Source organism: Lonchura striata, chromosome 2 (assembly GCF_050655825.1).
Source record: "Lonchura striata isolate lonStrDom1 chromosome 2, ASM5065582v1, whole genome shotgun sequence".
In the NCBI taxonomy this organism is placed as follows: domain Eukaryota; kingdom Metazoa; phylum Chordata; class Aves; order Passeriformes; family Estrildidae; genus Lonchura; species Lonchura striata.
Window position 1 is genome coordinate 88,005,001 of NC_140704.1, and position 26,092 is coordinate 88,031,092.

The 26,092-nt window shown below is 39.1% G+C and overlaps 1 protein-coding gene across 16 annotated transcripts in view; it reads left to right on the plus strand.

Annotated features, from left to right (window-relative positions):
- Window positions 1-26,092, plus strand: part of IKZF1 (IKAROS family zinc finger 1) — a 69,956-nt gene that overhangs the window by 14,939 nt on the left and 28,925 nt on the right. For all 16 annotated transcript variants that reach the window (XM_085571730.1, XM_085571720.1, XM_085571721.1 and 13 more), the window contains exon 3: window positions 5,243-5,362. In XM_085571730.1, coding sequence (XP_085427856.1) covers window positions 5,243-5,362 — 120 coding nt within the window. The remainder of the gene's footprint in view (window positions 1-5,242; window positions 5,363-26,092) is intronic.

Consider the following 26,092-nt stretch of genomic DNA (forward strand, 5'->3'; position numbering starts at 1 on the left):
GGATTGGTAGAGCAAACACTTTGCATTCCTTGTAGTCTGCCTCTCCTGTTCAGAGAGAAATCTTATAGGGAGCTTTGCCATTTTGAATACTTATATATATGTAAATATATACGTAATAAATGTATATCTATAATTTGTAGTTCTTAAAGTTTTCTGTAGCTGAACCACTGTAGTTTTTTTGCTATGCCTTTTAGCTTTTCTAGCATATTATGCAATAGTACTATTCTATGATGAGAGAGGGTTTTCTTGAAAAAGAAAAGTTACCTTTGATAAGAGGGAGAACTACACAAACAGATCAAAATCTGCTTTGAACTGTCCTGCTGTTTATGTCAGTGAGCATCTGGTACTTTCTGTGAGCAAAGGCTGTGACTTGTACTGGGTTGTTAGCTGAATTTATGGCCAAAGAAAGAACTTCCTAATTTACTTTCATTTATGGTAAGTGTTATTGTGGGAACTCACCTTCTGGAAATGGGAGTTTGTCAGATTACGTTCCACAGATACGAGCTCTTCATAAGCTCTTACTAAACCTCAAAAGTAGAGGATCTGAAGATACAGGGACGTTACCTACTTCTTTCTCATAGGCTGGTGAATGCAGAAAGGAATTCTTTCCCCTTGTATTTTCCTGGGTTTCTACATGCTTCTGGGATGCTTCCTACGTGAGGGAGCTCTGCTATATGTTGGCAACCAATAAAACAATTGCATTGTTTCAGGAGTGGAAGATTGTCCTGTCAACTGTAAAACAGTTTTTTATTTCTCCTATTTTATGAGTATTGCTCACCAGATGTAGCTGCCTCTCTGGGTCTATGGAATTAGGGGACTTGATTCACTAGCACACTTGTTTGTGTGTTTAAAAAATATAAATTAAAGAATAAATTTGGTTTAGTTTTTCTTTGGGGCTTTTTGTTTTGTTTTTCAGCCCAGAAATAAAGAAGGTCTCTAGAAACAGTTACCCCAGCTTAAACTTGGTGTTTTGCAGCCATGTGCTTTCGGCAGCTGCCACTGACTCAGGTGGCAGCAGCCAACCAGGCCAGGAGAGTATAAAACTAATGTGAATGAGCCAAACCCTGTGTGCATTCCCAGGCATTCCCACCTCGGGGAATCCAGGCATGGCTGACTCCTAGAGGAACTGAAATACTGTGTGACTAGCATAGAGTTCACACTTTTTATTTTTCTCCTGAAAGTGATATTTCATGAGACAAGCAGTTGCAGTTCTGAAATGAGGAGAGAGCTGACATACATTTAACCAAATGGTATCCGGCACCCATAGAAGAGAGTCAGAAAACACAGATAATATCTCGCTTAACAAGCAGTATTTTTCCTGCTTTTTTTTTTTTTTCTCTTTTTTTTTTTTTTCTCTTTTTTTTTTTCAGTTCTAGGGCCTAACAGTTAAGGAAGGTGAAAAAACAGTACAAATGTTTCCACATCTAACATTAAGAGATCTCCTAGAACAAACCAGGCTGTGCTGCACTCTGCAAAAGCAGGAAGAAGAAACCCTCAATATTAAATACACACACACCCAACATTAGTTTGTGAAAGAGTAGGGAATGAGATTTCTATAAGACATCCTGCCTTAGCTTTCTTTTCAACAGTAGTAGCACACCAGCAGGACCATTCTGGCATGAACTGAATCATTCTCAGAGCTGGATATACATGTTAAAGGACCACCAGGCTAAGGACTTTGGCAGAAATAAAGGACACTAAAACTTTATTGAACTGGGCAGGTTTTTCTCCTTCCTCTCTTTCCTTCTGGCTTCAAGTATATTTCTAGGGTAGAGGTGAGGAAAGTAAAATAGAGAGAAGTTAAAAGTCTTGCCAGGCATCACTGATAGGTTAGGCTCTTTGATTATTTTTATACAGAGATGGCAGTGTTGAAAATCTGGGACCATCTTACAGAGATGCAGATTGAAATAAAGGAATATTTGATACAACCTGCAGTTGTAATTCTTTCTATTTATGACTTAACCAAGAGCAACACGAATCAGTGGTAGCACCAGAAACAGAACTTCAATTCCACAGTTAATGTGGCTTTTTATAATAATAATTTTAAAAAAAACCCACCTCTTCCACCCCAAGATTAGATTCTAATTTTTTATGCCTCACTTCTTATCTACTTTTCTCTGTTATGTGACTTCTGAATAATTTTCCCCAGTACTGGTCACTAGGTATTGGGGTGGCGTTTAGCTCCTTGTTCTTTGGCTGGTTGTTGTTCTGGGCATGTCTGTTTGAAATTAAAATGGAAAGCATTCCCACCTTTCCCCACTCCCCTTCCATTTCTAAATTCAGTGGAAAAAGAATGTTGTTGAGATTGTGCATGTGTAAGATTGCCATGCTGTAATGAATTTACCATGGTGTAATGATTTAGATGTAGTTAAGGCATGAAATACAAATACGATGCTCTAGAATCCAAGAGACAGAGCTCAATAAATGGATCTATTTTAAATCCACTATTTTTGTCCTGTCTTTTCGCATGTATGGATTTCTCAATCATGTGTAACAAGAAGAAATCAAATTATATTAAATGGGTTATTAAAGACAAGTTTACTAAGTTTTCTTAACTGCAGTCTCCTGCAAAGAGGGAAACAGACCTGATCTCCAGCTTCTGCCCCACCAATTCCATGAGGCGAGTCCAGTTCATACCACCTGGGCAAACTGCTGTTAATTTAACAAGTAGAAGATTGATACCCATTTAGTAAACCAGAGAGTTCACCACTGCAAATGTACTCTTCTGCTAACAGGTTTCTATTCCAAAAAGACTGCCCTGACTTCAAAGAATCCTGCCTAGACTACATATTGTAGGATGCCTAATAACATACTTATAAAGATATTGTTTTGGTTTTTGTCTGTTTTCCCATAGTTTTGATATTGTGAGTTTATATTGGTTTGTAGTCAAAAACAGTCTTCAGCTTTTTAGGATAATTGTTCTTCTCAGCCTAGACTCAGTCAAAGCATCAATGTCCATTATTGTAACTGGGAGTGCTGCTTCATCCTTAGAAGATGCAGGTAGCTTTGGATTACTGTTACTTTTTAAGGAATTTCCTTAACTTATGTGTAATGTGAAGAGAGCTGCTAGGGTGTTGCTTGCCTTCCAATTAGACCTCTGGGTTTTTTTGTTGTTGTTGTTTTGTTTTTTTTTTGGTTGGTTGGGTTTTTTTTTGTTTGGTTTTTTTTTTGTTGTTGTTGTTTTTTTATTATTATTTTGTGTGGTGCAAAATGTGTTGAACAAACTGAAAGACTTCAGCTGTCTCTCCTCATTTGTGCATCTTATCTATAAGAGATACCTCAGCTTGGCAGGTTAGGACTTGCAATGTAAAGTTGCTGTCAGTTCTGTAAATTCCCTACATCCCAGAAATCTGAATAAATAATTAAATAAGTAGCTAAATAGTGAATGGAAAAATATTTTTAATTAACTTACTTCCTGCTTTTATTTTTCTTTGCTGTAAAATTCATGCGCCCTCTTGTCCATTTATGCAATCTGCCTTTGCTCTTGCACTGATATCCAGTGGGTGTTATCTTGCCCATTTAAGAATATACCACAGAATCTGGGTATGAGAGGGACCTTATTAAATCATCTAGTTAGTCCTCCTGCCAGTGCAGGACTGTTTCTTCAATACCCTGGAGTCCTCCGGCTGCAGTTTGGGATAGTTCACTAGATACAACTCTCAAAACTCTTGCTCAGCAATTATTCCACAGTTTCATAGGTGTGTCATTAAGAAATGCAGTCACATACTAATTTAATTCATATAAACATAAGTCTGTGCCAACAACAGATTTGGAAGATGACTTAAAACTACCTGTCATTTCTCCCCATCATGATCAGTATAGATGGGAAAACACAGTGTTTTGTCTTGAATGTTACTGTGTTATATGGATCCATCCAGGAGGCAGGGAGGAAATCATTCACTTCATTCAGATCAAGTCCATAAGTGGCACCATTAAACCTCTGTAACTAAAGTAAGGTATACTTGGTTTAGTTTTTTCCATTTCTGGTATGTGTTTTAAGGTTTAATTGATGTTTGTGTATTAATGAGGGAATTCTCATTAGGAAAAAACCCACTAGTTTGCTAAAGCTTTGTGCCATAAAATTACTGCCCTTACCGGTGTGCCAATTGCCACAGGATGCCTGACAGATTTCATCAATGTAATTTGGTAACATCTCCATTTTCAAGACAAGGGTCTTACGTGAACATTACTGCATTCAAATTCCGCTCTGGGCCTGTGCTGTTCTTTGCTATTAATGCAAAGGCCAGTCTTTTAGTAATAGTCAATGAAACTAATCACTTAGATAATTCCTTCAGCAGATGTTTCAAAGGCATGCTTTTGTTAGAGATGTATGCAGTCATTTTAAAAGTTCTACAAGACAGTGATAGTACTGTGGGCAGGAGATGTATGCTGTTACTGAGGCCTGAATCAAGAAACCTCACAATTTCTGGAAGCACAATACGTAGCAAGAGAGTTCTTTTTTCTTATTGTATTGTGTTTGGCACTAAAATAGTTCCACAATACCTATAATATTTTAAAGCACCAAACTGTTTACCTCTGCAAAACCTTGTTTACTCAAGATATTGGGGTTTCTTTCCTATTTACAAATAGAAGACAATAAAATCCTTGAAGTCTTCTAATTGTACATGTTTAAGAAGTCTTGGTACCTACAGCACTTCACTACTTGTAGGCACAAGAACCTGGCAGAGCTTGATCTGGGGGTATTAGTGAAGCTTGCTGGCATTGTAGCTGAATTTTCGGTTGAAGATAAAACTTTATTTTTGAGTTTGTTCATTTGGAGCCCCAGAATACCTGTGGGTTAGACTTCACTATGTCTTTGAAGCAAATACAGATGTGTTCTCAAGGAGAACTTGCGGAAGAAAGATTTTTTTACCAAAATGTCTATTTGATAACCTTTATAATCTGTCAGTCTGTGTTGGCTAAATTGGATCTTTTGAGCATAGCAGCTGGAAAGCATACATATCTCACAAGTTTCCAAAATGGTAAGGCTAATAACTGTGTATCCATACTCAGTAAATTTGTCAGAGACATTGATATACATTCTTTTTAAAAATATTATTCCCCTGTATTCTTAAGAAGTTTTCTTTGTGGGAGAGTGGGGTTTGGTCCTAAGAATATCATGCTTTAGTAGTATTTAGGGTTTTTTTAAGTTTTATTTGGTTTGTGGTTTGTCTTATTGTATTATTTTAAAATGAGGCTACTCTGACAATAACAATCTAACTGATGCTTTCCTCACTATTAGGAAAGGAAAGTCCTCCAACTAGTGATGTCCCTGATGATCCAGATGAACCTATGCCTATACCAGAGGACCTTTCAACTAGTACTGGAGGTCAGCAGAGTTCTAAGAATGACAGAATCTTGGGTAAGATAACAAATACACTCTGATAAGAAATACTAGAAAATAATATAGCAATGATGTTAAATTACTTTTTCACAAGCTGACAAACAAGCAGTTCCTGTGCCTTTCCATCTTCTTCAGGTGCTTAGTGTTTTTTGTGCATCCTTTTTCTTTGGGAAAGGCATCTTCATCCACAGAGAACTTATAAAGATCCTACTGTTTATCTTCTTACCATGACTGTTGCTTGATATTCTCCCCAGGAAAGAGAGTTTTCATTCTGTGTAGGAAATGGAATGAAATATGTGGTCCCAGGTCAAAATTATATGAAGTTAGACTTGATAAAAATTCAATAAATGCTAAGGTATTTTTGTTATTATTTTTATTCTTAATTTGAGTGTTGTCTTGAATGTTACTGTGTTATCTGCTATTCAGATTTCTTCAGAAATGCATATTAGAGCATACATAGTATTTATATATTTGAGATTCTAATATCTGATCTCCATTTATCTTTGATTTTTTACCTGGGAGAACTGTAGAAAACACTTATCTTTTGGATAAAAATCCACACTTGATAAAGTCTGTTGGGTTAAAAATTTTGTCCAGAGGTGATTGTGCAAAATGCTGATTATTCTTAGGGTTCCCCAACTCACATCAAGGACTAGCAATACTGATTACTTCTGTATGCACCAGCTCCCACATAGTACACTAAAAGGACTAAATATTACTTGAGCACTGTGCCTGTTTACTAGTAAGAAAAAAAAAGGAAAAGAGGGAAAAAAAGCACAGTGACTCCCAGAATGCTTTGATAAATGCCCTATATGATAAAAATATTTCTGTAAAGGGATGACTATCAATGTACACGTATTTACCCACAAATAAAAGTATTGATCATTATTCTTACATTATTGTAAGAGTAAGGGTCAGGGTGGACAATTTACAGAAAGATTGCAAGCGCCTTTAAATATTAATTATCGAAGGATATCCAGTAAAGGATACTAGGTGGAAAGGAAGGCACAGAAGGAAAAATAATTTAAAATAAAATAATTCAACATAATACAGTAGGATGGTGTCAGCATTAGGAATAGAACCTACTCCCAAACTCCAGCACTAGCTAGTAGTGAGTGCATCATTTTATGCATCTTCATTTTATTTACCATTTGATCCCCTCTTATCAAAAATGTGAGCAAAAACTTCAGCTCCTAAGTGCATATTGGCATACTTTATAAAAAAAATAATATTTAAAAGATACTTTTAAACAATATGATCATTTACTAAATGATTTATTTTTCAGTCCAAAGATCTTTGGACAAAATCTTTCATTAACTACTTGTCTATCTATTCAGTAAACTCCTTTCTCCCACAGTAACTAACCCAACACAATATTTGAGTCTTGAGTCAAAAAAATGAAATTTTTAAATTCTTTGCTCAAACCCAAACACAATTTTTCATTGTACTGAATTTTCTTTAATATGCACATGAATATTGTGAAGACCCAGCAAAACTGAACTTTATATTTGCTGATGATGTAATGATTCTGCCAACAGTTCAGTCATATATCAACATGTACACGTATTCTAAATATGATAAGTTCCATCTGTTATTCTCATTACTCAGCAATAAATTAGATTTTCCATGTCCTGACATTAACAATTTTTATATAGCCACTTTCTCTACTCATAGGTCTTTTATTTACAAGGGTTACATCTTGTAGTGAGACATTTACCATAGCCAACAGAAAGAAAGACGATTCACAATACTCTGTTTTACAGATGATCTGTAGGTGTCAGCTCCAGTGCTTGCAATGTTTGTCTTTTCTGTAAAGCTGCATACACTTTTACCTCTTCTATTGTTCCTTTTTGCTAGCTCCCTGAAAACTGTATACTAAAAAAAATTAATTCTCCCTTTTTACAAAAAGGATGTGAACCAGGCATATCAGAAGACATATGATTGCTGTGCACATTCTGGATCTTCATCAAAAGAAAATCTCTTAGCAATAAAATAATACTTTAAGAGTGGTGCTTGACCTACATGATCCTATAAGTGTATTAGGGGTGAAGGGGCATTCCTATGTAGGCAGTGGCAGTGTAGGCAGGCTTGGTGTTTAGTACAGCACTGTCATTGCCAAGTCCCAAGATCTGTTCCTCACTGCTATTTATCACAACACTTAGATAGACAAGAAAAAGTAGTTTGAAGATTGAAAGATGGAGAGGAGAGCATTGTAAAGACCCACTGATGTTATCTGTGTGCATCTGGCAGGTGGGAGCTGGACTGTGGCCTGTGATAACCAACAGGCCCTGCATGAGCAGATGTGGCCAGACAAGAATTTCTCTCTGTATCACTTTCCTAATGTCCCATCTATTTCTTCCATCGAAAGGAAACTCCCTAGCATTTGGATATTTATTTATTTATTTCAGCATTGGTTTACAGTGTATTCAACTTAACCTGTAACATCCTGAGAGATCAGCTGTCTATACAGCATACACCAAGGAATTTGAGTTAGACATTTAATGAAGTCCTCTAAATTCTGGAGGACCTTTTTGTACACATAGGGCTATAGAGATAACAATGGTAATTGTTAAATGAAAAGGATAAATATTTACCTCATCCTACTAAAATTAGGTGAGAAATCTTTTTTTTTAGTTTTATTCAGCCTGTGGGACAGAATTGTTCAAGTGACAGCTTGCATACTCAGATTTGTAGTAACATTTAATGAAATAACTTTTAACCCTGGAGTCAAAAGTTTAATTACCTTTCTCATCAGTTTAGTGTTTCAAAGGTGGAAGATTACAGGAAATAAGCTATTTTTAGAAAAGAAAGATAGGCTTTACTCTTCCATGTGTTTTTACAAATCTTCTTTTGTGCTTCTTCCAAACATGTACTGAGATTTTAATGTGGTGCTACAAAGCTGATAGAAACATTTGAAATATTTCTCCTGCTCTGAGAATGAAGACGTTGAAGTCCTCTACTTGCCAGATATTATTGGTTGCCTTTAGTTTTTCAATTATCATTTAAAATTACTATAGAGGGTGCAAATTTCATAAAGAAAGTACCTAGAGGATCATGAAATATGTGTTGGCTTGTGTCCCCAGGCAGGGGGGATGCTCAAAGCATGGGTTTCTTCTGACCAATGCAATAATGATCAACGGGTGTGAAAGGGTAATTTACGGAAGTAAAGTCATCAACAGTTTCTATTAATAACCCCAAGTAGCACAGCAAAGCGGGAACATATTGGAAGAGGTGTTCTGGTCACCATCAAGGTTCTTCATTTCCTTGATGAGCTTACTATGATTTTAATGTTGCAACCCCCAGAAAGCCACTATGTGTTGAGCAGCTTCCTTCTGCATGCTTAATTTCTGCTGCTCTGTCCACTAGGTTGTCTTCCTTCCTTGTCCTATTCTTCACCCAAAATTTACTTCTCAGGCTGACCTGGTACCTAAAATATTTTATTATTTTCCTCTTGCTCTTTTCACCCATGTGCTCTACAGATAGTTTTTCTAGAAAACACAGTGAAGATTTTCAGCAAAGTGTGAGATTTTCACTGCTCTTTAAGGCTCTAAAGACCTTATTTTATCATCCTTCCTAAATATTGTTTTGAAGGTCCATTCCATTAATAATTAGTGCTTTGCAGCCTGTTTTGAACAGGTCTATTTCCCATGGTACCCTACTAGAAATATAATTTGATAATTCTCAGTTTCCGCAAGTCTCAGATTAAACGTGCACCTTTTGTGGATGATCAGTACTGAACATCCTGTGTGTGGTAAACAGTTGCAATTTAGGGCTGTTTGTGCTCTGAGACTGCATCCTAATTCAAGCCATGTGTGGGAAGTGAATGAGTCAGTCATCTGTAGATCAGACCCTACTTCATGGATAAAGCCTTTGCTGCAGTGGTGGCATTTGTCTAGAAAGGTAGGCAGTGCCTTCCTTTATCCATAACTGCCCATTCCATAGGTGGTCATCACTGGATAAAAAAAGCCATCTCAAAGTGTGTTAGCAGCCTCAGAAAGAGGCTATGGGCTCATAATTTCTGCATAGATAACTGTCTGGCGCTGGAGATGACCATATAAACTTTTAAGACAGCAGTCAAAAGTTACCACTGCAGTCACATACTACACTCTGGGCCTGCAACAAATAATGTATAGACATCTTTTTTTAAGAGGTGGGGAGAATTCATCTCACAAAATTGGGTTGAAATTCATACAATTGACAAAGTATACCAAAAGTAACCAGTCAGGGTGATCATAGACATCAGTAGAAAACATTTATAAAGCTATAAAGTCTATTTGTTCAAAACAAATTAGTATGGGAAGAGACATTAAAAGAAAGATTTTTTTTTTTTTTTACATTTTTATCTCCCAGTGGGAAATACCAAGTGATGATGTTGTGTCCCTCCCACAACTCAGTTATTGAAGCAGAAGCCTGTGTAGCTGCAGGCTTCAGTGCCTGCATCACTGGGACCCTTGCATTGCCATCACACCTTGGGGTCCTCACTCTCAGTTACAACCCTTCAGAGGTTGTAACCTGCATGACGAGCAACTTACCGATGCAGGCAAGTGTCCCCTCTCTGATCAGCTTTGATGCTTTGTTTCCTTAAAAGGAGCTCAACCATTTGAGACCATGGGCACAAGCATTGCTGGGGGCCACCAGGCAACCACAACCATTGCCATTACATAAATCTACTGCAACTCACATACAGCTGGGTGGAGACACAGTAGAAGTGTGGAAAGGCTGCAGATGGAGGGGAAAAGCAAGGAAAGACAAAAGGGGAAGTGCCCCACCCCAGCTTGCAAAATCAGTCCTGTGGTTCAGACAGGTCCAGCTCACTGCTGCCCTGGTAATTCTGCTGGGCAGGGAAAAGGGCTAAAGAAAAAGACTGCTGGAGCTAAATATCATTGCACACTCCTCCTTGTGGGTGCTCAGTGGCTGTGAAGGCAGTGTCTTGTGTATGAATAATAAAATGTGGCATGTGTGTGCCTGGAAATTCAGAGAACTAAACTCCAAGACCAGAAGTAACCTGGAGGGCTGTGTAATATATTTTATTTCCTCAAGTTTTAGATGGACATCTCTGCTGCTGAAAGGTATGGAAGCTGATGAGCTTTTGTAAATAATCAGTGATAATTGCTTTCTCACCTGATGTCGGCCCCCCATGACAGCAGAGAGAGAATTGTTTCGAGATGGTTTGGGAAACTTAGAAAATCACCTTTAACCCTCCACAATGAAACAAGGCTTGAAAGTCCAACTGAGGAGACTTCTGAAGGAATTGAAAAACTTGAAGCTGAAATATTTTAGGAACTTTTAAAAATAGGGAAGTCAGGAATCTCCCCTCTTGTTTGGTCTGAAGCCCCTATTTCTAACCCCAAAGTAACAGTCCCCAGTATGGACTGGTATTGTATGTTCTGAGAGCCTGCCAGTATGATGTATATTTTTTTAAGGAGAATGCAAGAGATATTTCTGTCAGGATTATTTTCATTTTGTCTGCAAAACTCTTATGGGGATTTGTATAGAGGAGGATGTGTGTAGTTTAGCTGGAGAAGATGTGACAAATTTTATTATGCCCTTAAACATGCTATACAGGCTATAAGCTATATTCCAGCCTTCAAAGGTATATTTTGCATGAGCACAGAGTGAAACAGTGTGCTAGAGTGAGATGCAGAAGACCCAGGTATATGGGGCCATTGGGAATTTCCTCATGTGCCAAAAGAAAAGCTCTGACCTATATAATGACTTAGGATTTACAAAAAGGTGCACAAAGGCGAATGGAAAAGTGTCCTATTACTGAAGGTGAATTCCTCTATCAAATTTGAAAATTCTTGCTGCAAGTAATGGAGGGTGAACATTTTCAGAATAAACCTGCAAGAAATTTGTGGAAGTAAGGGTAAGCCAGCCTGTAAAACAGAGCTGCTGCAGCCCCAGCATAGGCTGTGCTGCATTATGAGCTCAGGTCTCTCAACCTGTGCAAAGCCAGATAGGGCACGTAAAAATCTGCCCTCTTGATGCAACCATAGCACATGACAAAATCAAAGCCTTGAGAACACAACTGATCCTAAAAAGAGTTGTACTTTTACATTGATTTTTAATTAGTTTTGTGAGGAATTTTTTTACTCAGAAGTATGACAGCAGGATGATTTGTGTTGCCACTGTGTGGCAACATGATATTGCAGGAGGTGCTGAAGCTATGTTTTTTTTTCTCCTGTTTCTCCAGAGCTGTGTAGCTTGTGGAGCTGCAGCCTATTTCATGAGCACCCGCTGGGTAAAGCTGTGTTTTCAGAAGAGAACATCAGCATGAAAGTCAGGAAAAACCTGGGAATGTGCAAGTTTTGTTTGTTCAGTGTTGGAGAGTGGCAAGCATTGCTTGAATAGGAGGAATGCAGTGTGTTTAGCTGTGTGGCTTTAGGTACAGAGATTGAGTCTGCTGATCTAAACTGCAGTGAGAGGAAGTTCTCTTTATCTGAGCAGAAGAGATGTGCCTCAGAGATAAACCCCATTCTAGCTCGGGAGTTAAATTTATCTAGCAGGATCTCAGCAGTGGCTGCAGCTCAACTCAGAAACACCAGGTTCTGGCTGGAAGATGGGTGTATTTTAAGCTGGGGAGAACGTCTGTACCTGCACCTTGCAAAAATTTATTTTAAGGGAATAATTCTTCATCAAAAGGTTGGATTCACCTCCCAGCACCAGCCACCCTTCTGTTCCGTGTTAATTCTTGCTTGTTCTTTGTTGTATGCTTGCTTTTTACCTAAAGCAAGTTTTCTTTCACCCTGAGTGCTCTCCAGGACTTCAACCTTACAAAAAACTGCTGGACTGAGGCACAATGCAGGGACTACTTGCCCCTACAGCAGTGCTATTTCAGAACCAGATGCTCTTTTGGTCTTGTTCAGCCACTCCTCATATTCCTGTAATTTCAGCTCCTGCTATGGTGGCTCCCTGGGAAGAGATGGTTTCTGGCTGCAGAGGACCTGCATCTATGCTCTCCCCTCATATGTGAACTTCCTAGGCTCTGTCCCACAGTAAAATGTGCAGACAGAATGTCACTCTGGCTTGATCCACCACATTTGTGATTTGCAAGGGAGGATGTGCAGCATGGCCATGCCTCCACAGTTTTCTCCAATGTAGATAAGCCCTTTATGGTAAAGAGAGGGGATGAAAGAGCTCCTTTTTGGAGCTGTAGTCCTAAAGCCAGGAGTGAACACCACTCATTGCAGTAGGACAGAAGTTTGTTCCCAAACCTTTTCCTTTGAGCTCACTTTGTGAGGTTTCTTGAAGCCTCAGATGGTCTCTCAGGAAAAAGCTTTGCCTGGGAGGCAGTAGGTAGGTGTGACATAGCCACTGGTGCAGGCTTACCCTCAGCATATCATTTATGGTGCAGATGTGGGACCACAGCAAGCTGTTAACTTGTGAAGGTAGCTTAGCTAGCATCTCAGGATTTTGGCTTCTAGACAAAACCTGGAAGCTTATTGGAAACTGTCATGCCTCATCAGCTGCCTCCCTGAGCAAGTGAGCAGAGCAGCAGCCGAAAAGCAGGCTAGACCTCAGCCTGCAATGCAAGATATCCTGCTGATCCCTCCCTCACTCCCTTGTCTCCTCCCTCAGCCATAGATTCTGTGTTATTTAAAGGTGCACATTCAGGAATACAATTCCTAATAAATTAACTGTGGTATGTGCTTATTTCTTTATTTTTTTTACACATTTTAAAGTTAGGAATAATGCCCAGTTCTTGTATTGCAGTTTAGGATTATGTTTCTCAGAAACATTTAGTTATCTAAGTTTCCTGTATAAAAAAAGATCCCAAGAAGGTATCTATTGTTTCACCATTAGCCGTAGTGACATCACAGGCACCAAATAGGATTTTTGGAAGTGAGTAACTCATACTCTATTGATGAAAATGAGATTTCAATCCTAACATGGCAAAATCCATGCCTAAAAATTGGATTAAGAATGTGATTGAATGATTTCAGAAAAAAAAAATGGCAAAGGAAGCACAGAATTATTCTCAAATTCCAGCCAAAACAGGCTTGATCCAAAAAGAAAAGTTTAGACACATGTTTTCCTCTTTGTTTTTCACATTCCATTTTTCTTGTTTCTCTTCCCTCAAAGATAGTCCAAAATTATCTTGCTTGAAAAGGGTAATAAATTTAGCAAAAATGGAGAAATATGACAGCATGAATTAACTTCCACTCTTCCAAGCCACATATCACAGTTTAAAGACAAAAAAAAAAAAAAAAAGGAGGGAAAAAAAGGAGAAGAAACTGAAGGGTAAGGAGAACTTTCACATGAACCTTTTTTTTTCTACCCTGGAAATGTTACTTCTGAGGAAGTTGCTCTTACCAGAGTTTTCAGTAACTTCTAGATTATTTCATGGAATGATATGAGAAACTCACTTGTTCCCTGACATTTCCTTATAAAAATAAATAATAATTGACATCTTTAGAATAAATTGCTAATTCCTTCATATAACAGAGTATCTGCACATGATTTTGTCCTCCCTGCTGATTAAGTAACAACAGAAATGTTTAATGCAATGAAAAGGTGTGTTTAAACTAAAGTTGACCACACTTTCAGCTTGTGTTGCAATTAATAGAAGAGGAAATATTCATTCTCCATATTTCATCATTTAGAAGCATCCTGTATTTGTAAGAAGCTGTGATCAGCCAACATCCCTGCTATGGATTTGAACTTCATTAATCTTTGGTGGTTTTTGAATTTTGGGGATTTTTGTCTAAGCTAAGAGTTTTGTGTTCTGATTTTTCATAGTGGCTTAGGGGTTTTTTGGAGGGAGATCCATCCCTTCTCATTTACAGTACTGTGCACCTCAGCATTATATGGGCCAGGTTATGGAACCTGTTTTTTCCTGCTGTGAATATGTGTTGCAATGCTCAGAAGTGGTGGTAGAGGTTGGCCTTGAAGCAGGATGGTTTCATTAGCACCAAAATGGGGACTGTGAGCTGGGGAGCAGTGGTGCTTCTGCACCCCTCATGCTTCATCTGCATTTCAGATATATCTTTCCAGTTCTTTCTGTATGAAAATTTATTTTCAGGGGAAGACAACACATGCACCTATAGAATTCACTATGAAAAATATGTTTGCCTTATTATGGGGTACTTGGGTTTTGTGCCCATGTTTGCAAGGCAAAAACACCACTGAGACTGAGGGAAGTGTCAACTGTGCATGACCCATGTGTAGCCTGACCTCCAGCTGGCTGTTATTCAGGCTGTGAATGGCTCTGTCTTTCCAAAGCAGAGCACTCCTCACAGTTTTCTCAGACTGAAGCCATGAGCAAAGAAGTGAAGTCATCCCTTACCCACTGATATGGCACCTTCCTTTCCGAGTCAGGGTTTGTTCTTTTTCCTTCCAGAATCCAACTAATTTTGTAACTGGCACCTCCTGTGGCTGGATGGCGGAGGGGGTGGTGGGGCAGTCCCAATGGCCAGCATGGTCACTGGAGCTTTGTCTGCTGCAGGTGTGGATCTGCAACAATTTTTCTAGAAGTCAAATGGGAACTAGGCTTTTCTGGGGAGGGGTTGATTTTCCTGCCCATTTGTCCACATAATGGCAAGTAGAAGTAAAAATGAGAAATGATAATTGTGCTAGCAGAAGGCTTCAGTGGCTTTGGAGCCCAGCACATGAAATATATGAGGGAGGAATAATGGTAATGAAGCATTACCTCTGTTGTAGTATCACATTTGTTTAATCTTGCCACTACATTTTTAGTAGATCCTAGTAAAATTGGTATCCTATCATGGGCTTATTGTGGTGTTAGGTGGAATTCTTTTTCTCCTTGCAGAACAGACTAGGAGGTCTGATATTGTTTATTCTGTAATCACACATTAGCAAGTCTGTACATTTGCTGTACAGTATAAGCATTAATAATAAGCTCATTCCTGTGTTCAAAGAGACTGATTTATATCATACATGATACAGCCCTTGGTGTTTAGAAGACAATGAAAATATGTTTTTCATTTCTAAAGCTTTTTATAATTAATTTGTTCTCTTTAATATTCCCTTGAAATTTGAAATGGCATTTTCCAGCCATCAGAAGCCATTTATTCCATATTCTCCCCTTTGCATGTTTATTTGTACACACATACACATATGTACATAAAAATGTGTGTCTGTCAGCACACAAAATTATGTGCCTGCAAAACCAAGTTCCTCTATGTTTATGTCTCTGTGAAAACAGTACACATATGCAAAAGAACATTTATCTTGAAAGCTGAGCTTTTCTTTCTTATTTAGACAAAGCAAACATATACTCTGCAACATAAACACATGCCATAAAATTTTTTTTTCAAACCTAAAAGAGGAAAAAATTAGTTCCTGCTAGCTTGTCTGTATCCTTATAAGAAACCTAACTGTAAATTCCATTTGGGAAGTGGGTAACAGCTGAGGAAGATCTGCTTGTACCCACTGTGGCTTTTGTAGTCTGTGTGAAGGGGCTGGGCCAAGGCAGCTGTGAAGGTCATAGTACAAGAAGGACCACCAAGGAGTTAATGAAGATAGAGGGAGATGAAGAAAGGAGGAAGAGAAACACATGTGCCCCCAAGTCTTCCTGCTAGCATTCTTTGCCTGAAAAGGCTCTCCTGCCTGCTCCTACTGGCTTAGCAGTGAGGGGTACATGGGTCCTGAGGATTCTCCCCTGCAGCTCATAAGTGCTATTTCTTCTTGTATTCAGATGTTCTATTTACTTAATTCTTTGCAGTATTATAGAAGTAAGGTCTGTAATGGAGACACAGGGAAACAGTAATGAAATGTTTAAGTCCTATACAAAATTGAGGATTGCATAGTGAAGCTTTGGGGGACATATAATATTCACAGCAGAGGAAAAGATGGGTGGCATATTGAAATAATCTAATGGAAAATGCCGATATAATATTTTGTATCTCTCATTTGAGATACAGCTTTCCACTAAAAGCTTATGCATGCTTTACTTGATAACTTTCTTAGAGATGTTTCAGTAGCTAACTGAGCTAACAAATACAAAAGCACAGTTAAAAGTACCAGTGTAATAAAGGTAGTGATGGACCCCTCTGCTCTTCTGTCCCAGAAAGCAATTTGTATTCAGGGAATCTCCTTACACACATCTTGGGGAACTTCAGGTAAGTTCAAGATATAAATCCTCACAAAGACCAGGCTAGTTGAGCACAAAGCAGTCCCCAGCCTTCCTGTGTGAGAACTCATTTTTTCTCTGCAATGGTGGTTTTTTTCACTCCTCTTTTTTGTCCTCAGTGAGACAGAGCACAAATAGTTGCCTACTTCCTGAGAACACAGTGATCCTCACATTCTGGGCTGCGGGTTGTGTTTTTCACGCTTAGGCATAGGATGGGAGTTAATCAGATAGCCATGGGCAGCTCTAGAAAATAGCACAGCAAATAGCACATTTGCATCAGCAGAAGCTAGTTTCAGCAGACTTGCTGGGAAGGTTTTCTGCAGCATGCCACCATCCTACCCTACTCACAGGCACTGCACATTCATTTGATAAAACAGATGACAATAGAAAATGAAACTTTTAACATTCTCTTCTTAAAATGCTTGAGAATCACCTTACCCTGAAGGTGTGAGCTTGTGATTCACATCAGCTTTCCTGGGACTCCATGATGAATTGGAGGTAAAGGAATTTGAAGCTATGGATGAGCTGTACTTCATTTATCCATGTGGCAAAGAGAGCTCTTAGAACCACTCTAATGCAGGTGACAATCCTGATGACTGACAATTTCCAAGAGTCCAAAATCCTTCAAGTAGAATATTGGGATTACTCGGATTTGTGTGTCTTATGTGCTCAGAAATAGTCAGACATTAAAATTTTGTCTTTTTGTATTGGAAAAGTAACTTCAGATTCAAACCTGACTTTTTCTCTCTTCTAAATGAACAAATCATCATTCATTAGTCACAGATTTTTTCATTTTTCCACTTGCCTCCTACTTAGTCCCACCACATTTTCTGGGTGTTAATATAAAATTTAGGTGCTTTATGAATCCTAGGTTGGGCACTGCTGATGCTCTGGCTTGGTAGCAACAAGGAGTTGCAACTTGGTAGTTCATGGGAAAGAAGGTTTCCTGATATGTTACAGCACACTGGGACATACATTTGTTTGTTTCTACCCTGAGAATCTATCATATTTGGTGAAAACACAATGCAATGTCTTATCCTTTGGAATATTTGAAAAGCACTTTAACGTAAACTGAATAGATGCTTTTAAAAGGATTCTTCAAAGTAAAAGGCACTTATGCTGGCTAGGGCACGCGACTAGGATCAGAGAGGAAGTTTAACAGAAACTTTGCATGCTAGACACTTTCAAATATTCCATAAATGCTGAGATAGCAGGAAATGCCAACAATGATAGTCTAAATAGATCATTAACCCTTACAGGAGATCAAGCTTTGATCACCCTCTGAATGCCTGGCACCAGTTTTCACAGCACAGATTTTGTTCTAGTTGCATATGATTGTGTGTTCTTTGTCCATTTTAGCTCTTGCTGTTGGTGTATGACTGAAAAAGGGAGTGAATTATGCTTGGGGTTTTTCTACTGCCATTTTTTTCCAATTGTTTAGCTGGGACTTTTTTTTATTCTTATTTTATGTTGTGGCACAGGACTCCTGGAAAAGAGCCTCTGTTACTCAAAACACTGCACAAACACCAACAGAATACCCCAAAGAGTTTACAGTCTAATTAAGGCTATATATAGATATACATAATTGATTAATTAAGCTTTACAAGTCCTAGCAGAGGTAAGTGTAAGGTAGGGCGGAATGAACTGTAATCAATTGTGATGTGCAATCTAAACCATATACAATATCCTGGAAACCAGAGAGCAAAGTCGTTTTTCTAACAGATGCAGCAAAACTGTGTGTTCTTCTCCAGGGTGCAGTAGGATTGGTTTGGTTCAAAGTATTCAACTTTGTTTTAAACCACATCTCTTCAGCTTGAAGACTGGGATTGAAAAATATAAAGCAGGTAAAAGTAAATAAATGAAGGATTTGGTCATCCTACATGAGGGAATAAAATAAATATTTTCAATGAAATATTATATATCTTGGCTAAGCAGGAAATAATTAGTTTCCTGACTTCTAATTAGTCTAGATCTTAGTACAGAGGAGAAATTTACTGTATCACTTGGATTTCTGGAAAAAGGGGAGAGCTGATTCCAAGCTCTGTGTCTGACTTGGAAAGGCAGAAATCCTGGGTTGTACCAGTACAGTGAGTGAAATTTCTGCCTGGTGCTGATGTGACAGAAGTGAGTGAGGCTGGTCTTGGGAGGCTGGGCAGCTGAAGATTAAGTAGGGACATAAGCCCAAATTGCAGGATATCAAATCCACACTTTGGTCCAGGCTTTTCTTTATGCTATGTTTCTGAAGGTCTTTTGCATTTAAGAAAAAATACTCTAGCAATTTGGTTTTGGAGTGAGATTTCACACCTTGTAATTGAATGTGTATGAGAAGCACTATGCAGCTGAACTGCTGAGCACTTTTCAGTTTTAGGTCATTTCCCACACCAGAGGTACAGGCTGAGCTCCTCTCTTCTCTCCTTTCTCAGACCACTGATTATTTGGCCATGCTGGCTTCAGTGTGGAGGATAATTAAAAACTGCTTTGGCTATTAAACAGCTTATGCTTTTTTCTTTCCTAGAGGTAGGTTCCTTTGGGATTTTTACATCTCTCCTGGAACAGAGTGATAGCATGGGAAAATGTCAGCTGAGGAAAAATAAAATTTCTTCCCTGATTTTGCATCAGTCTGAGGAAGAAAACGTTTACTTATTCACCCTGAACAATCCTGGATAAGGAAGAGCTGGCTGAGGGCTCCAAGCATTTGCTATCCAGTATTTTATGGGTAGAACCAAGGTTTATTAGACTAGACAGTAATTCTATCTTTGTATAATTCTGTAGGCTGTGTCATAGTCTATGAGTAGCATTTTCAAAAATACCTAAGTTATATAATTTTTTGGAGCTACAACTTCTGCCTGCTCCATGGTCCCTAATTTTCTTATGTGGAACACATACCAGAAGGGTGATCTGTGCATGGCCAGATTGCAGCTTTATGAGTTAGGACACTTGAAAGGCATGTACCTGAATATAGGAATCACTCTAAGCAGCAAAATGGCTTTTGAGTTCCCCATTAAAAAAAAAAAAAAAAAAAAAAAAAAGTCTTATCCCCATTCAAAACGAATTGAAAAATGTGCAGATAGGGAAGTAAGGGCACATGATGGATTAAATGCCTTTCCCATGGCCACACAGGAAGTCTGTCGCTAAGCTAGGAATTAAACCTAGATTTTCTCAGTCTGCATCCAGTGCCTTGCCCCAGTTTCAGGCTGTAAAATTTTGTTTGTTATCAAATTCTGTGTAGGCTGAAGTAGTAGGACACTGAGTGTGAGAATGAGAAATATTAGAGAATAAATACTATTAATAATTAGTGAGAAACTGAGAATAGTTCTGGATCAAGTATTTCCAAGTTTACATCAGCATAAAAATCCCCTTGTGGTATTGTTCCTTAACCAAACTGCTTGTGCCTTTCCCTATGGCTAGGGTTGCAGTGCAGCCCAATGCTTAGCTGTTTCCAAATGTTCTGGTTTAACAGTAAGTAACATTATGACTGGATTGGCAGAAAAGTGATCTATTTATGCCTCTTTTTCTTTACATTTCTCATCCAAAGTAAAATAGAAAAATTACATCCATTTCCCATGGAGAACATCCGTATCTATGTACTCTCTTCCCATGCTCATTTGAATTAACAAAACATTATTTTTCTTGAATTGCTACATGACTGAATTTTATCCTTGGAAATGCTAAACTACATCAAGAGGGGTTCAACTGAAGTGAAAACCAGACCAGGACCAGTGAAGCCAGAAGAAGGCAGGTCATGCCCCTAAAATCTGAAATAAGCAGAAGCCCATCTCTATAGTAGGTAGGATATGACAAGCTAGGTAAAATCTTCACAGTGATCATAGCTCCTCTCACATAAATGTACTGGATATTTCACAGCTGGTCAATGCCAGCCCTACAAGAACAATGCACTAGACCAGAGCTACTGGTGCTGTACCCATAGGTAACTGGGAGACCAGTCACAGTTGCAGGATGGGACATGCAGGGCAGGTCTCCAACAGTGATTCCATCTCATGAACTATTGACATGCACTGGAGGATAGTGCTAACTCCTTTTTATGAAGGTAGGAAGTGTCACATGTTCCAAATTACATTAACTTTAGCTCAAGAAATAAACACTGCTCAAGTGGCCCAGAAGCTATTTTCTAATTTACAGATAAATGGTAGGAAGAAGAGCTGAACCTGCTGATATTCTCTGTTCAAGAGTATTTCAAAGAAAGTGAAACCTTACTAAAACTCATTTCTTATCACCTCCTGACAGCCTCTTTTGTGGGGAATAGCCCCAAATGGTTTTGACAGTTCTTCTAATAAGGTAGCTTTCATGCAGTATACCTTTGTGTAACACTCCTGTCTTTATTTATATGCAGGATTTCACCACTATCTTTGTGAGAAACTACAAAATTCAGTTAGCCACCAGATAAGACAAAAACTGGAGTTTGACTCAAAAATTATGTATAACTGTTAGTGTTGTGATATTTATAGAGGGTCATTTTTCACATTTTTACATTCTACTTAGCTCTTTATCAGACAAATTCTTGCTGAAAAGTCCTCAAGAAATGGAAGAGTATAAGAAACTGCTGTTCCCACTCTGTTCTTAAAGAAGTCTGTGTTCTGTTTTGTATCTATTTTGCCTGGAAATGAAGAAGAGAAAATCCTTCATGTGAATCTCAAACGCTTTCTGCTCCAGCCAAGTTTCATTCTGAACAAGTGGGACACATGATCTCAGTGGAAGGACTTCCTTAGTTGTCTGCTCCATCCACTGCCAGCCAGGCGGGATTGCCCAGTTAGGCAATCCCTACTCTGCTTTAGCCAATTTCCTTCTGTATTCTTCCATCACTCTGTCCCCCATGGCTGCCTTCAGCAAAAAGGACCATTGCCTAATTGTGCCTTTGATATGAGGGTAAGGAAAGGGCTGGTGGTTAGTTCAGGTTTGCAGGAGTCAGCTGCACACAGAGAACCACTCTTTGGTGACTGGTGACTGTCTTAAAGTAGGTGGGGAAGGGAATACATGTCGAGTGTGTGAATGTCAGAGAGGAATAGTAATCTAGAAGATTACTGGAGAGGCAAAAAAAGGCTAAATCTCTCTATATTTTTGTTAGTGTTTTGGGGTGGTTTTTTTGGTTTTTATTTTGTTTAATTTTTTTTTTTTGTTTTTTTTTATTGCTAAGCCACTAAGTATAATTCCTGGTCTATGCTTCCCTTTATGTCACTTCTCCATAATTCTTAGCATTTCAGTTGGGCTGCTATCTCTTGGCTGCTTCCTCTTTTCCTACTTTCCTATATTTCATTATTTACCCTTCTTCCTCTTAGAGTACTTTTATAACAGAGTGAGGACGATGTGGAAATGTTACAATGTGACACACAAACTGCAGTGTCACAACTGTAGCTCTTTTTTTTTCACCTCCAGGAATGTAAAGAAGCAGATCAGAGTGGAGAGGCAGGAGTGGGTAGGTGAGTGAAGGAAAGGAGAGATTTATAAATAGGGAAGAGAAATGACAAAAAGTCAGAAAGTTTTCAGCTTCGTAATTTGAGATAATAGCTTTCCACATAGTTAAAGGTTATCCCAAACTGAACCATCACTGTGTCCTTGAATGCAAAGGAGAGATGCAGGCAGTACCAGTGTAGGGGCCTCCCACAATACTGCTACAACAGAGCTCTGAGATATAGCCGTGATGTGGTTTTGAACTTGCCTGTAGAGATGAAAGCTGAGCAGACATCTAGATCTGTATTGGGCACAGTTCTTAAAACTGTCCTTTCAAAACATCAGACAAACAAATAATAGATCCTCAAAAGAAAAACTATTCTTAGGGCCCATGTCTGTATGTGAAGTACACCTTTGGAAGATAACATGGCTGAAAATGAGATGCTGTAGCTCTCTTGAGATATCAGGCAGTTGGAAAAACTCACTCTCAAGGATTTTTTCCAGCTGCTTCCTAGGGCATCCATTAGTTAGAGGTGCTCCTCTCCTCTCCTCTCCTCTCCTCTCCTCTCCTCTCCTCTCCTCTCCTCTCCTCTCCTCTCCTCTCCTCTCCTCTCCTCTCCTCTCCTCTCCTCTCCTCTCCTCTCCTCTCCTCTCCTCTCCTCTCCTCTCCTCTCCTCTCCTCTCCTCTCCTCTCCTCTCCTCTCCTCTCCTCTCCTCTCCTCTCCTCTCCTCTCCTCTCCTCTCCTCTCCTCTCCTCTCCTCTCCTCTCCTCTCCTCTCCTCTCCTCTCCTCTCCTCTCCTCTCCTCTCCTCTCCTCTCCTCTCCTCTCCTCTCCTCTCCTCTCCTCTCCTCTCCTCTCCTCTCCTCTCCTCTCCTCTCCTCTCCTCTCCTCTCCTCTCCTCTCCTCTCCTCTCCTCTCCTCTCCTCTCCTCCCCTCCCCTCCCCTCCCCTCCCCTCCCCTCCCCTCCCCTCCCCTCCCCTCCCCTCCCCTCCCCTCCCCTCCCCTCCCCTCCCCGCCTCTCTAGAAACCTTTCAACTTGAGTGAATTAAAATTGCATCATAGCAACTGGTGTAGGAGTTGATACAAACTTCTAGACCATGACAGATGCTAAGGAGATAAACAACTGCGGGTAGGGAAGAAATATGTCCAGACTGCTCTTTGCAGAAGGAGTTAGAGGAACAGTAGGTAAAGGTTTCCTGTTAAGCCAAGGGGACAAGGGGGAAGCTGTAACAGCTTCTCAGCTATGGCTACAATTGGACTCAAGTTTCACAGCATTATCAGCATGGCTTTTTCTCCATCCCCCCTGCACCCCACCATGGGAAGCTCAGGTTGTCTTAAAAATCTGAATATCACAAAAAGCAAAGAGATTTAAGTTCTCCGATAATTTTAATATTTCAAAATTGCTCTCCACTGCAACTCAGTTGCTTCCAGTCTGTGTGGTGCCGCAGCAGACCAAGGATTTCAGTCTCCCTCTGCTGTAGAATAGAAAGTAATAGCTGAACCATTTCTGGGATTTGAAATGCCAATACAGCTCCTTTTTATTAACCACTGATCAATCTATAAATTATACCAAACAGAGTTTGCAAGGAAGTAACAAATGCTGCTTGCACAGGCAGGCTACTGGGATGACTGGATGCCCAAGATTCAGATACAAAGCATGAGGCAGTGGTCTAATTTCTTAGTGGATCAGCATTTTCCAGGGTGGTCTGTTTTCTGATAATCTAATTTAATTAGTATCTGAAGTTGGAGTGCCACAAAACATTAGTTGCTTTTGTAAAAATCTTTTGCTGATGGACAAGAGTTAAAGGAATTGGTAGGCCTGTTGAAATGAGTGGAAGAGTATTGGAACACTAGTTAGACCTTATTGGATTATTCTGTTCTATACCTCATCCAGAAATAAAGGTTTTGATGGGATAATTTCTGTCACCTGCATATATAAGTTTCTGATGTTCATACTGATCAGTTTTGGGCTCCTTGTCACATTTTAGTTGAGTGATGAGCTACTGGGAAATATTCCATTTAAAAACTATTATTTTGAAAGTGTTGTCCCTTGAAGCTCTGCCAGCAAGGTGTTGGCTTGGATGATTCATTGTTCTATACAAGTTAAGAAAATGTTTGCATTTTGATGTAAAATACCCAGCATGGTGATTGTGACTGTCAGAAGGTGGTGATCTTGACTGTTTCCAGTGAATTTCAAATGTCCTATTACTGATTCAATAGAGGTAAAATAATTGTAAAACACCTTTTATACTCACCAGCCTTAGATATTGCTGAAGAATTGTTCAGAGTTTGAGGAAGCTGCACCTGGATTGCCTCTCTCTTCTAGAGGAATGGTGATACCTGCACCAGAAACTCAGCTAAACTTCAACTCTGCAGCATAGTTACTTTCTGATTTTGGAGATCCACTTCAGGACATGAATAGGGACTCCTAAATTCAGTAGTTTCAAATCACAGATGAAGTGTGATTGCAGATCAGAGTTAGTAAATTCAGGTAGGATGCCGTAATATCTTTTATATATAAAATTATTTAGTCTTAACTTCTAACATATTTTTCTCCACATCTTTCTGAGAAACTCATCTTTTTAAAATATTATCTCTTTCATCTTTTGTGGAGAGCTAGTGGAATCTAGGTTTTTCTCTTAACACTGCACTCAGAGACCTAAGAACACAGTATTTGACTTTGCAATTGTTGTATGCCTCACAGAAGAGACATCCAATGCCAGGGATGATTTATCATAGCAACAGTGTGGTTAAGGATGGATTCTGTTCAAGAAAGGGAAGATGTGCTTGTTTCTCCTTAAGTAGAAGCAAGAAAACTGTAAGCATGGAAAATTATATAGAAGTGAGGAAAGACAAGAACTCTTAAAAATGTGTACTAAACTGACTTTGTAGACTTTCAGAATAAGCCTGATCTCTGAGTGCTTGTGAGTTTGCCAGCATCATTTGCGGTTTCTTGCCATTTCAATATAAAGGACTGATTGCTAGAGAGGGAATAAGGTCCCTGTAGCAAAGCATTGTCTTTGATACACAGTGGGAAAAAATTGATATTGTCCTACATTTTTCCCCTCAGGAGCTATCAGGTATGTCCATATTCAGAGAATTTCTTTGGGGTTTCTGTAGAAAAAAATTTGCCTCTTCCGCAGAAGATATAGATTAGGATTTCCTTTTTCTGGAATGTTAAGTACATTCTAATCAAGTAAATAGCAGTTTGGATTGAAAAATTTTCTCATAATATTTCTAAAACTCAAAAAGAAGAATCTTCAATAGCATCTGGAAAAATAACTGAGCTCTCAGGGTTAAAAGACCTAAACCTTTGTAATTCAGACCTAAGGCTTTGTAATTCAGCATCAACTTCTTCACACAGTCCTCGGAGAGAATATCTTCTTTATCACTCATAAAGTGATGACTGTATTTTATTTGCTTTAGTCTAAAATAATCTTTCAATATCCCTGGGGTTTTTTCCATTGTGTCATATGAGGGGGCCACAGAAGACTCTGCTCAGCAATTTGTTTTTAAAGTAGGCAAGATAATAAAATTTTCATCATGTATTCCCTCCCAAGTGCTGAAATATCTGGGTTCCTCTCCACTTCATCCTCTGACCTCTTCTCAAAAGAGGGCATTGATAGTGCACAGCTTTGGCACGACACCCAAAGGCACCTCCCCAAACCTAAACACAGCTGCTTGGTCTAAATTTAGATCTACTGACCCTTTGACAGCTATGGGGAACTATGTACATTGGTGTAAAATGTTGCTCAAGGCATCATCATGGTAGCTGAATGTTCCCTGGAAAAGTCCCTGTGTCTGTTCACTGGTAGTGAAGGCACAGCACATTGTTAACATGCATGAACTTGTTAATATAGATGGACTTGCAAGGGCCTGACCCTGAGAAAGGGTAGCTCTGTGCCACTCCAGGCACAAAAATAAGGATATGCAAGCAGCTCACTGAGCTGGTACATGAAAAGGGGAGGGTTTGCAAAGAAAGGCTGACTTTGCATTCAGGGCAAGGCAAATTTAGGTTCTCTAAAGGAATATACAAAATAGTTCATCTCCCTGCCTTTCCCTAAACCACAGAACCAAGGCACTTCATTGCTCCCAAGTGATAGTTTTGTTCTTCAGGTCAGTGACTGTTGCCTTCATCTGGTACGTGATCAATACCCACTGTGCGTGTTCAGATTTCACATACTTTTCTCTTGGTCGAGCAAGTTTAAAACTTGCCTCTAACTACAGTTCACATTATTTATATGTTATT